Here is a 14,084-nt window from a genome sequence, read left to right on the forward strand (position 1 = left end):
CTGATCCTGTATGGCGATCATTAATCCTTCCGTCTCCTCAAAGAGGCATCCCCGAGCTAACCAGCCGTTTGACGCAGTTTTGTCGACAAAATCCTGGGCCAGATCGTAAGGATGCCTGCCATGCAGTGCCTTTCGAGCCCACGATTGCTTAATGGTGTCTATGCTTTTTATATGTTGCGTTGTGTCCATATAACGTGAGTGTAAGTTTAATGGTGTGTTATTCGAGTCTGCTAGAGTTACTGCTTTATGTAATTGTGATGTTTTTTGTTTTTTGTAGAAAAACTCTCGCAGTGACTGTATTTGTTTGTAGTGAAGGTTAACTATGTCAATCAGGCCACGTCCGCCATCTTTACGTGGAAGGGTTAATCTTTCTGTGGCAGATTTAGGATGATGTTGTTTATGCTTAGTAAGTGTTGTTCTTGTTTTCCTTTGGAGTTGCTCGAGATCTGTGTGAGTCCAATGTATAACTCCAAAAGAATATGTAAGTACTGGAATGACATATGTGTTTATTGCTTTAACTGTGTGTTTTGCATTTAACTGTGTTCTGAGAATAGCATTTAACCTACTTTGGTATTCTTTAATTAATCTTTGCTTTATTTGTGCATGTTCTGTTAGTTTGGCCTGTTGGAATCCTAAATACTTATGGAACTCGCCCTCTTCCATGGATTGAATAACATCTCCATTTCCAAGTGCAAAATCTTCTTTCTTCAGGATTCCTTTTTCTATGTGAAGTGTTTTGCATTTATCTAGGCCAAATTCCATTTGTATGTCCTTGGTGTATGAATGTGTGATTTGTAGGAGTTGATGAAGTTGTTTTTGTGTGGATGCATAAAGTTTTATGTCATCCATGTACATGAGATGTGACAGTGTATACTGTGTTGTTTTTTCGTGCCTGATATTGTAGCCGTATTGTGTGTTGTTTAACATGTTGGATAATGGGTTCAAGGCTAGGCAGAACCAGAGAGGACTCAAGGGATCTCCTTGAAAAATTCCTCGCCTAATAAAAATTTGGTTTGTTTGTATGGAAGTGTTATGAACTCTGAGATGTAGTGTTGTTCTCCAGTGCTGCATAGTGTTTTGGAAGAATGTAATGAGTGATGGATGTATTTTGTACATGTGTAGAATATGTAGCAGCCAACTGTGTGGAACACTGTCGAATGCTTTTCTGTAGTCTATATATGCCATGTGTATGTTTCTGTGTTGTTTGTGTGCTTGCCGTAGAATGACTGAATCTATGAGTAACTGTTCTTTGCATCCCCTGTGATTTCTACGGCAACCTTTTTGTTGTTCAGTTAGAATGTCGTGTTCTTCAATATGTTTGTATATTTTGTTTGCGATACAGGATGTCAATAATTTGTAGAGTGTTGGAAGACATGTAATTGGTCTGTATTGTGTGGGGTCTGTGGTATTGTTGTTTTTAGGTTTCATGTAGGTGATGCCCTGAGTAAGAAAATTTGGCATGTCTTGTGGATTGATGATGATGTGTGTTAGGTGTTTAGCTAGTTCCTGGTGCAGTGATGTAAACTTTTTGTACCAGAAATTGTGAATGTTGTCTACACCAGGTGTCTTCCAGTTGTGTGTTCTGTTAACAGTGTATTGGAAAACATGTATGTTTATTTCAGCACAGGGCATAGTTGGTATGTTGTGAAAGTTTCTGCTTTCCTCCTCGATCCAGCCTGCATCAGCATTGTGCGTGACAGCACTGGACCAAAGAGAAGACCAATAAGTTGTGAGTTCTTCTTCTGTTGGTGTGCCACTGTGCTGTATATCAGTGTTTGCTTTGTTATTAATTTGTCTGTAAAAGAGTTTTTCATTGTTTGTAAATAGTTTATTTTGTTGTATTCGTAGTGTACATGTTTTGTATCGTTTGAGTCTACGTGCTTTGGCAGCAAGTTTTTGTTTTAGTGTATCAATGTATTCTGTAATGCGTGTGTTGTGATGTTCGTGTTTTGTGTGTGTTTTTATTTTCTTGAAAATGTTTTTGAGCTGTTTCCTTAATTTGGGTGTTATGTTGTTTTTAGTGTATTGTGTCAGCCTGCCTAATTGCTGTCTAATGTCATTTATTTGTATTTCTATTCTTCTCTGCCAGGCAGGCTTGTGATAGAATTGTGTTTTTTGTGTATTTGTCTGTGATTGTACTTTCGGTCCATGGTGTGTCAGCAGTGCCGTAACTAGAATTATGGACGCCTATGGCCAAGAATAAAAATGGCGCCTTTTTAATTTTTGTTATTAAATAAAAATAAAAATGATGGTTTATTTCTGAAATATATGTTCGTAGAAATTACAGATAATAAATACTATATAAATATAATTATAGAAGTGTTTTTGTGTTATTAATTTAATTTAAGGCTTAATAACGTTTATTCTGTTTAAAGCAAAAACACAAATAATATTAGCCTGGATAAACGCTATTAAGAAGTAGAGAAATTTATTTAATTTTACTAATTTCGAGTTCCGTGAAAAGAGCATAATCGATAATATTCGCTATGAGAAAGTTTTTATTCTTTCTTTTTGTCGGCACTAAGAGGATCGTTTTTGTAAGCCCATTGTGTGTTCGGCCAGGCCCACAATGGGAGGGGGCACGACTTACCCAGGCGGATTACTACCACGATAAACTCCAGGAGTTTTTCCCACCAGTTCGAATTTGATCTTGGATCCCCAGAATTATAAACTGCCACTTTGACCGGCTCGAATTTAATTGAAAATAAACAATTAAAGATTGTGGTGTAAACACAGAATAATAAAAGCTTACTTTAATAGTTTTTCGTTTATTGGTTTAGAAATATTTTAATTAATTTACTTTATTTTCGTCTCGTTTAGCACTCGATAATGGCTACTGTGAAAATAAAGTGAAACATATGAGAAATTTTCGTTTTCCAGGTGTTTAGAAAACGCGTGCATTTTGGCGAAGAGTCGAATACGCGACACTCCTTTGTTTAAAGCCGGCTCCACACATTCGATATTCCCTATCTGTTCCATTTGATTGGACACAAATTACCGTGAAGGAATGGTAAACGGAGAATACCAAATATTAGTCAAGAGTAAATCACCCACACCACTCGTCAGGGTCAAATTTCAAATTTGGTGTCTCGGTAAATTTCGTCGTGTGATTTTCACATAAACAATCCTTATATTAAATTTTATATAAACACTTCTCCAATTTTTATTTTAATAATAATTTTAATTTTAACTTAGATTTTGGAAATAAAGAATCGGCCTGGAGGGGGACTTCAAAACCTCTCCTGGATTATGATCGAAATATCGATGATCTTTGTTTTTATTATCACGGCTCTATTATATATAACAGAGGAAAATTATGGCAATCGGTCAAAAATGACCCCCTAAGAGTTTTATATTTTTGGACTCGGTGACCTTGAAACGTCTAGTTTTTTCTGTGGATGTTAATGTGTTTTCCGTATGTATGTGTAGGGAGGCTGAAGCACGATTTTGTTCACCCTCTTTAAAGCTTAATAACTCCTGTGCTTTTTGTCGAAAATTTTTGAAATTTCGCAGGGAGGTTTTTTTATTAGAAGAATTGAGGTTATTAAATTTTGGTGGATAAAAGTCGACGGGTTGGATAGAAAAATGGAGTCGTGTGTTGTATCTGCAGTTGGGTCAGGTTTAATGACGATTTTACTCGTTATTATCATTTACAATTTTTTTTAAAAATAAAACTCATCACTACTCTCAAAATTTAGCTTTTTGCCGTTCTATATTAATTAAGAAAATAAAAAGTTTTTAATAGTAAAATATTGTAACAGAAGTTGCCACATACGCACTTTTAAACGTTGCCGGGAATGTTAAGCAACTCGTTGTACTGCAATGTATGAATTGTACGAATGTTCTATTGATTTATAACGTTCTTCCCATTCTTTTTAATTTAAATTATTTCCGTTACGTTTAATGTTTTACGAACGTTCTTCTTGTTCTTTTTTCATTTAATTTAAGTTTGATATTTTAGTTAAAAGTTTGTTTTTGATATTGAATTTTTCCGAAAAAATGGCGTTAATCGAAGTGTTGAAATTTCTTTCTGTTTTTATTTCCATTTTACTTTCTGGATGGATGACTTTCGAAATTCTCAAAGGTGAATTTTATATTTTACTTCGTTAATTTGGTTTAATTATAGTTGTAAAACATTAACTTAATAATTATCTCAATTAACGAGATAATAGAGTGTCACAAGAGGAGTGTCTGATTGAACTGTGAGTAGAAATAGTAATCGGATGGAAGTACGAACAGTTACAATGTAACCGTGTCGCCTGTTACTATTATGTTAAATCTTGCAGGTATATGAATTCATATAGTTATTGCTGATGAGGGTCCATTGAGAACGAAATGCATTCCACTAACCATTAATAAAAGTCTTTCCTCAATATGATCTCGATTACTTAGGCTTCATTGCAGTTTGATAAGCCTCAAATCTCTACCATCAGGTTAATTGAAATAATTATTAAATTGGTTTAATTATATTCGTAAATAGCAAGTACTATTGGTTTATTTGTTTAGAATCCCACGAAACATCTTACGGTGATGATCATGAAAGTTATCCAGTATCAAAGATTTGGAACATCTTTCGAAGTAAGTCAGAGGAGACTAGGAAAAATGTTTGGGGAATGCCCAAAAGTATGACCATAGTTTTTGAAAAAGATAGCAGAGCAAAATTCAGGAAGATGATAGGAATCAGTTTTCATTGCAAGAAAGTAGAGTCTTTGTGGTCGAAGTTAATTAGAAGATTTCGTAGCGTACAGAAAACGTTAAAATGCAGTCTCCCGTGGGTGGATTGTACCGAGAAACCTAAATCTTTAAAAGAAACATTTATGAAAGCGGCTTGTCAGAAAGTGAAGCCAATAGTAAAGGCCACTAAAAATTTTTTCAGAAAACTTCTTCCCTGTGAAAATTAATATTAAAATACCACGAATCGATATTTTTTCAAACCTGATGTTATTTCTTAAGTATTAAAATCGATACACAAATTATCTTTATTGTGTTTTTGGGTTTTATGTTGCAATAATTTAGTTCTCGTTATGCTCCTATTTCATTACCAATTGGAGATATTGTATTTACAATTTAAATGACTGACATTTATATAACGTATATTTCCGCAGATAAGACCAGTGCCGTAACTAGAATTATGGACGCCTATGTCCAAGAATAAAAATGGCGCCTTTTTAATTTTTGTTATTAAATAAAAATAAAAATGATGGTTTATTTCTGAAATATATGTTCGTAGAAATTACAGATAATAAATACTATATAAATATAATTATAGAAGTGTTTTTGTGTTATTAATTTCGAATACATATAATACCGAAACCTTCTCGTTGGCGCCTTTATTAAATCGGCGCGTATGGCGGGAGTGGCTCCCGCCATACCCTAGTTACGGCTCTGTGTGTCAGTACCGTGACTGCCCCAGCATAAACTAATGTATGAATGTCTGTGAGTGTAGAAATTGAATGAATGTAGTGTAGTATTAAGTGAGTGTTTACATAATTTAGTGTTTTTCCTACTTCCTTTGACGTGTTGATTTTTGGTATTCGTGGTCGTTGTACGGGATCTGTGCCTATATATTTAGTGAGTGTTTCCTGAAATATAAGTGAGAGCGTATTAACTAAATCCATGTCTATGTTATCAGTGATGGATGAGGAAATGTCTGTAGTATTGTTAGTGGTAACTGTTGTATGTGTGTTATCATCAATGCTTGTTGCTGGATTATCCTGACAGGTTACATGATCTTCATTAATGTTAGATGTTTCTGTCTGTTGATGTATTTGATCAGCAACCTGTTGTTTGATAAGTTCAAGTGTTGTTTGTGGAATAAGGTTGTTGTGTATAATTGTTCTTTTTTGATCAACAACCCTTTGTTCGGTGACAGCGAGATGAGGATACTGTTGTGTGAATCTATGGTGTAGTTGTTGTCTGTACGCTGTCATGTTTGTTTCGAGTTTTGTGATCGTATAGTAAATACGGATGATAAACTCATTCATTTCTACTGTCCATTTCATCCGTTGGCGTGGTTTTCCAGCCTTTGTGGTCAGTGGATGCATTGCCACAGAAACACCAAGGCTGGGTTGGTTCCTCACATCTGTTGAGGGCATTGCAGTAGCCATGCTTGGGCCGGTGCTGCTTTTGCCACCGGTAACCAAGTGAGACTGTGGCCTATTTTTCGAACGTGAGCCTCTGCCTAACCCACGAACGCGGACCTTGTTAACCCGGGCGACGTCCGAGCCGGTATCACACTTTGATCTGGTTATTACCATAATAAATATCTCCACAGAATGTGGATGGGTGTGGTCACTCTTAGCTTCATTTCTTCCCATAGACCTTACTGGCATGGGTGTCCCTACCAGGAGCTTGTGCCCCCACCTGCATTGCCCTATGGATCAGTAAAATTACTGGGCTCTCCCACCACGACCAGGTGGTGACCACGGGAGAGTTATTATTATTATTATTATCATCATCATCATCATCATCAACTCGTCTCGATTATATATATAGATAGAGTCTATACCGGATGGCCTTATTCATGGGTTCGTTTTATAGCACAGTATGTCCATGCCTCTGATCGAATGCTCGCCTTGCAGAAGAATTTTAAGGAGAAGCACGGAAAATAAATATATAAATAAAAATGATCCGTTTGTAAAACATACCGATAACGGTATACCGGGAAAATTGCGACAGACTCATATCGGTTTCGGTTACGTCAGTAAATAAAAATATTTAGGTAAAATGGGATACATTTTTGACCAATAAATGTTAATTGATTGATAAGTACTAATTTCCTCTATCTTGGTCAGACATTTAAATAAAATTTCAATGCGTTTTATTGTATACTTAAAAATAGCTAGGCCTATATTAAGTTTCAGCAGTTCTCTAAAATATTCCCTATATCATTGTCAGAAAATTTTACAGGAAAGCTTATGAAAACGTCATAGTGTGAATATTTAGTGTACCAGAGCCCCTTTAGCTGCTACTCGAAATCATCGAGTGACGTTCCCACTTCCCATGACGAGGACCTAGGGGTTGGATTTTGGGAAGCGGTATATATGTCATGTTGACGGTGTTGTGTACAGCGACAATGCATGATATGTAAATGAATGAGTGCGCTGAACAAATTAGATAATGGTTCAATTGTGAATGTTATCATGTAAGGATGTGTTGTAGTGAAACCACGAACTTACCCAATCGTTAAAGCGTCTACGCTGAGCCCGTAATCGCCCCGTTTATAAAATGTCTTCGGATTTCGGTCCCCGGGTCCCACGCCAAATACATCTTACCGAGACGTGCTCCCGGGATGAAATGTCATTCGAAATTTTCCGATGGAAACTCTTCAGCCTCCCGAAATTCTGTTGCAATACTTGATTTATCTTCATTGTTTGTGAGAAATATTGTTTAACAATAACCGTAAAAACCATTGTTGGATTGATGACGTTTAATTATTAAATTCCGTAGAAAAGTATTTTAAGTCAGTTATACGAATTATTAATTCGGTGTTTTTTGAAAAGTTTCTATAATATTGTAGGCACAAAATTTTTCGGATAAAACATTTAAATGTTTATTATTAAGGTTTTAGAAGAAGTTTCAAAGCACGCAGAAGGGCTCAGTCTTCCTTTTTTTTTTTTCACTGACGTGCTGTGTTGCAGGAGACATTCGTACAGTACATGTTATGTAGGCTACTTACAAATGTGATTTATTCTAGAATTTTTAATTTACATGTGTTCAGATTTATTCCCCACGAATGTACAATGATTACTGAAAAAAAAACTTTCACAAAATTAATAAGCTTTAAAGTAAGTGTACAAAATCGTGCCAAATGCCTATATAAACAAACGACAGATGTCAGCAGATCATCAATAAATCTTCATTCACATTGTACAGAATATGTCTATAACTTAAAATATGTAGAGTTAATGTGAATGTCATCAGAAATGTAATTTTTTATGTCAAAAATAGAAAACTATTTCATCCCAAGTAATATTTCTCACTGTACTGAATCGAGTAAAATTGTGTAGCATACTTTATGTAGTGTTAAAGTTAATAAATTATTTTAAAAATACTTTATCTTTATCTGGATTAAATTTTTATAGTTATTTAAATGTATTAGACCAGGCCTGGCCAACCCAAATTGTTTCGTGGGCCACTTTGATCACGCGTAATATTACGGTGGGCCACAATTTAGGCAAACATGCTTTTAAAAAAGTAAAACAAATACAAAATGAATAAGATTTTATTGTTATACCAAGAGTTCGTACTCGCACTTGCTCATTATAACAATGACATATGCAAATTTTCATTTATTTAATTGTTTTGGTATGCACATAACGGGAAACAAAAGTTTTAATAGATATATAATATCGCTTAGCGGGCCACACAATTTAACGTGACGGGCCGCGAGTTGGACAGGCCTGCATTAGACGATAAGCTATGGTTTTCCGAATTATATTGTCATACATATGTAATAAAACAAGACAGTAAAATGCAAATTTATTTACTTATTTTACCATTACCTATTTATTAAACAGATATATTATGCACAGAACGTTATGTACAAAACTTTCATTCACAATATGTAACAATATAACAGATTTAAACATTATAAAAGAGCTTCTTGTTTTGAAAATTGTTGAAACTAATATACCAAATACTATAGTAGAGATAACAGAGATCAATCACAATACTACCGGTAACATTAAAATGAGAGACGATTGCATTCTGATGATAGAAGTGTTATTTTTATGTTACCAGTAGCAACGTGATAAGTCTCTATTATCTCTAGTATAATATTTGAGATATTTAATATTAATAGTTTTAAACAGATCTCTATTTAAAACCTGGATAAATTAAATCGAAAATATAACAACTTTCGACTTATCCACATCCTCATCAATAATTTAAAATCATCGTGTTATTAATTTTTTTATAAATCAAATACACTTTTTCTTTCTTTATACATAATATAAAATTTAAAAAATGTAATTACGAACAAGACTTTTTTGACAGAACACTAGAAAAAAGTTAGAAAAATGCTTGAAAACGGGAAATCTACCTACTAACAAAATAGATAAACAAACTTCTTCTCTCCTACCAGCGACTCTCACGTCAACTATCGGCAACTCGAGACATTAACTCTACTGGAGAGCATAGCTCAAGGATCAGTATATGTATTGACTTTGGTTTGTATGTCAGCCGCCATTAGTGACGCAATTTTGAGTTTGGTCAGACTCAACATGGGTACGTTTAAATAGGCATCTTTGGTGCCTACGGGATGGAAAGTACTGTTACTGTTTTCAAATAGTGTATAAATTATGATATTTACATTGCATATCAATATGCTCGTTCGATTTCTATATTTGTAGGTCTGAGATAACTTACATTTTACGTAAGTTTGACATCATTTCTTAGAATTTTTATTGAAAAATTAGAGATGATGTCATTCTAAATGAGAATTTAAGGGTTTCATTTTAAGTTTGGTTTATTCGTGGGTGGGCGGTCCGCCGATGAGGAATGCCTCCCGGGAGGACTTTGTAAGGGAAACAAGTCCCAATTTAGGTGTTGCAAGCGTGAAGAAAACCTATAAAATGTCTCGTGGCAAGTCCGTTGGCCAGGCTAGGACTGGTTTTATCCACTCGTCGTCTGGTGGGCTTGGGTTTCTGGGAAACACGTGTTTAGGTAGGTTACATGTTATGCAACTTTTAATGGTAAAATGCGTGAGATAATGCGAATAAGAAATAAAGATTGAATGTGATCGTGTAAAGTGATGTTATGTCACTGCGTGAATACCTAAATAATAAAAGTTTGGTATCTGAATAATTCAAAATATAATTCGGAACCGATAATGCATTATAGAAGGATACACCATTCATGTTTACTGCCACCGATAAGTTGAAGATAGTTTCTGGGAGAGATTCCAACATTCGAAGAAATGAGCCATACTCACCAGTTATCTGGAATGCTAAAGGCGGGATGCATACGAGCAACAAAATAAGGCAATGTTCGACGACGGGTTCAACTAATCATCCATTTTAATTGTCAAGGTCAAAAGCAGCGGGGCCCGCAGATATATAAAATAAGGGCACAAGCTATAAAAAAAAGGGCATCGTACAGTACATTATGCAAGAAGTTTCAAACTATGATTCAACGTCAGATCAGTGTTCCCGTAAGCTGGCACCGGTTGCAATCGGGCTAACTTGGCCTCGAAAACAAGGAACGTTTCTTGTTATTAAGAGTCAACAAACGAGGAAGTTGCTTGGGACAATAGATAAATATCGTTCTTAGTTTCTTTTATATTTAAAGAATAGGTTAGAAGTCACGAATTTTCTGTTGTTTGTCGATAACAGAATTTGGTGCTACCTTGGGGATTAGGAAAAGAGCAATACGGACGAAAAGGGAGCGTACCCCAACTAGTGCCCCAATGTACGGGTGCCCCTGGTCAAAACAAGCTATTAGTGACACGTTCGATGTCGCCTTAATTTTGTTGCCCGTGTGCCGCCTTAATCCTTAACGTAAATTAACACCACAGGGAGCCACGGATATTAGAACTTCTTACGTCAGAGATGTACGAAGGAAGCACCAGTGGCACGTTATCTTATGGGTAAAAAAAGTAATTGTTTGAAGCCCCACCAATAAAGGGCTCCAAACTAATCTTTCATAAAAAATATTTTTTCCTTAAAAATTCCTCGAAGTAAAATGTCTGAAGTCAACACCGTACAGTACATGGTGCCCCTTAATTCAAATTTGTTCGGGACCCATAAAGATATAACGTGGTTCTGGTGGGGTCGGACTAGTGGAGATTTTACTCGTTATTAGCATTTACAATTTTTTTAAAACTCGCCTCTATCTTGAAAATTAATATTTTTGCCATTTTATAATAATTAATAATATAAAAGTTATTTTTAATAAAATCTTGTAACAGATGACGCCACAGACAATTTTAATTTGTGTAATGTTTTTCGCGGGAAAGTTGCCCAACTTGTTGCTGGAATTTTTTCAAATTTTTTCTAATGCTTTTAATAAAGTAATTTTTATTACAGAATTAAAAAGTGAATTCGGAATTTAAACCAATGAAATTTTTAACTGCTTAGCTTACTTTAGCTTGTATAACTTACTAGCAAATGAGCCCGGCGTTGCTCGGCCAAACGATTTGAATGATTTGGTAAATATTGTACGTTTGGAAAATTAAGTTATTACTATCAAAAACAAAAAATCGCATTTAAAATAGTACAGTAGAAGCCGTTCTTCAGGTTAAGCCTTAATCCTCTCCCTCCCCCCCCGCGGGAAGAATTTCCAAAAATTCCTTCTTAGTGTACATTTTCGTGACGTACGGTACCTTAACTGTGTACCAAATTTCATCTCTTTAGGTTCAGCGGTTTGCTCTGGCGATGATGAATCAATCAGTCAGTCAGTCAGGACATGTAGTTTTATATATATAGATAAATATTGTTATTATAAATACTGCATGTAACACAAGCAATCAACGTTATAACTATAAAAACTGTAAAGATTTCCTTTCCAACGTACTATTAGTAACAATACTCTGTTCCTATCCCCATATTTGTTTTATAAACTGACGAACCGTGCGGGTACGTTAGTTTATAAAACAAATATGTGCAGGCCCGGTGACCATGGCGATTAAATTTCACGTGTAATTTCGGTTTAAATTTTCTCGAATTTCAAGTTTACCCCGGTGACATTTGTCTACTTTCAGTTTCTTCGATGGTTTAAGTAGTTTACCACAGGTGCAATATAAATTTATTCAATTCCGTATTTAATATTTATACATTTTGTAATGTATATTATAATAAACAGTAATAATTCGTCATACAAAATTTATTTTGGATTCGTCAGTTTGTCGTTCCAAAATTACGTAATTGACAATACGTTAACAATTAGAAGAGTTTACAAAATAAACAAAGCAATATTGTAAGCATCCAAACGGAGGAAGCTAAAGGAGCGGAATTTTCTACCTGTGCCACTATAGAACACTGCGCATTACTCGCGCCCGTTATCTTCAGGGGAGAGACGTATAAATTAATACGGTTGCACGTGTAGTTGAATTGATCCATGTTAGCCACATTTGCTAAAATGAACATATTCTTTTCTGCAAAAATTCGATGCGCTCTGAAATTTGTGGAGGTTCCCGGATCTACGGATGCCGTGTCGATTCCTATACCCACGATGCTTCTGTTGGCAACCAACCATCGAGCCGCTTCCTCTGACAAACTCGGAAATCCTAAATTGCTTTTTCCAAAATATTTGTCTGGTTCGTTCCAATATCGGCTCCATCCGGTGTAAATCAATAAAATGCTTCCGTTTTTAATCTTTCCGTTTTTCTGTTCAAAACAGATGAAATCCTCAGAAGTGATTTTGTACGAAGCATTTGTTTTAACTTCCTCCGATATGTTCATGAACGTGGCCGGGGCAATCAGATGGTCCATTGGTATGTCATTCACGCACCACGACTCTTTGTAAAAGCTGCACGGCGCTTCCAGGTGAGTGCCCACGAGGGTCGAAGTAGCGTAATTTTCTGTTTGATACCTGAAAAAATAAAGAATTGAAATACAATTATGAAAGACCTTATCGGTTATTTTATAAATATTGATCTTTTAAATTTCAAATTTTTGAAACAAACTCAATGGATTCGAGATTTGACATCGATTCAAATCGACTCTATTGTGTTAAAGAACCATTATAGCGGTGAAAAGTATCGGGAATTACATTGTTTTGTCTACGTTTACTTAACACAACAGAAATTTTATATTGCTGAATCTTTTAGTTTGTTTACTGTTACGTCATTTGCTAACGAAGCACTCCCGATCGAAAGACTTACAAATAAATATGTAGCGAAGAACTTCAGGCGTGATTTATATTATAAAGTAATGTTCAAAAACTGTATTTTACAAGATTATTTTCTGAAATCAGTTTTATTCCAGCGTAATACTAATCTCTACAAAGAAATACAGAAAGACAGACGGTAAATTTGAACACTTACCAAAAACTGCCAGAAGAGTCTTTGACTTCTTTCTTCGATATTGTTACTCGAAATGGCTGCACATCCGGCGAGTAACTGGTACTCGAATTGCTCAAGAGATGAGTCAGATCTAAGTAATACTTATCACTAGCAGTTTTTTCAGCCAAAGTGTATGATGGAAAATACACAAGACAAGACGAGAAAAGTAACGCAAATCGGATAAACTCTTTCATATCTTATTCTCTGCAATATAAATTATATTTTGGAGTAAAATTAGCTAGAAGGTCCAATAAATCAACGGCCGAAAGGGTTACTTACGTACCTAGTTGTCGACTAGTATTAGGGACCAACGAGGCAAAGAACAATGAGTTTATATCCGGGATTCTTTAGTATAAATAAAATATCCACGTGATAATGAGCTTGCATTCTTACGCCATCGTATTTCAAAATCATATATAATCCAGTGAAAAATAGCTTATTTGGACTGGTCGATGATTCAAATGGTTAACTAATATACATAAAATTATATAAACGGATGCCTCGTTATATTTATACCGCAGAATGTTATATTAGATTTGTTTTTATTAAAAAACAATACTTTTTCAAGTATTTAGATATAGGTAATAATATACACACGTAATAAGATATTACCACTCAATTTACTGCAATTTTAAAAATTTAAAGTAATAATAATTTAATGGTATTTTATAAAATATTTAATTGAAATCGTCTTGTAAAACTTTTTGTATGATAAACAGAAACTCAATAGAAGTGCAAATCATTTTATTTATTTATTTTTATTAAATTAGAACGATGAATTATTCATCAAATGAATATTTTATTCGAATTCTATTAAATTTCTTTGATTAGTTTTCTATAAAAGTTATATAGTATTACAGGAATTCTGTTGAACTAATCTTAAAATTGAAATTTCTGTGGGAGATCAAAGGTGAAAGGGTTAATTATTTGTCTACTTTCGTTAAATAAGGGTTAATTAAAGATGGAGTAGATAAAACCACCGAAAACTGGTAGTTAGTCGCGGTTTCGCTCCCGAACAAACGACTGTCAGCGTGGACTTTTTCGGGTTTTCTTTACGTAAAAGATACGGGCCAGTTTTTCG

At 34.8% G+C, this 14,084-nt stretch overlaps 1 protein-coding gene across 3 annotated transcripts; it reads right to left on the reverse strand.

Annotated features, from left to right (window-relative positions):
- Nucleotides 1-11,730: 11,730 nt before the first annotated feature.
- On the reverse strand, nt 11,731-13,422 carry LOC136974284 (kynurenine formamidase-like). 3 transcript variants are annotated; one of them, XM_067269119.1, is made up of 3 exons: nt 13,287-13,422; nt 12,986-13,199; nt 11,731-12,531 (listed from the first exon to the last, which is right to left on the reverse strand). In XM_067269119.1, exons 2-3 carry the CDS (start codon nt 13,195-13,197, stop codon nt 11,883-11,885), a joined length of 861 nt encoding a protein of 286 aa, XP_067125220.1. In that variant the 5' UTR covers nt 13,198-13,199; nt 13,287-13,422; the 3' UTR covers nt 11,731-11,882. The 3 variants fall into 3 exon arrangements, with proteins under 3 accessions (XP_067125220.1, XP_067125221.1, XP_067125222.1); XM_067269120.1 differs by having other exon boundaries at nt 12,986-13,207; nt 13,287-13,315; XM_067269121.1 differs by having other exon boundaries at nt 12,986-13,207; nt 13,283-13,307.
- Nucleotides 13,423-14,084: the final 662 nt, after the last annotated feature.

Source organism: Centruroides vittatus, unplaced genomic scaffold (assembly GCF_030686945.1).
Source record: "Centruroides vittatus isolate TY-2023 unplaced genomic scaffold, ASM3068694v2 contig_345, whole genome shotgun sequence".
NCBI classification, from domain to species: domain Eukaryota; kingdom Metazoa; phylum Arthropoda; class Arachnida; order Scorpiones; family Buthidae; genus Centruroides; species Centruroides vittatus.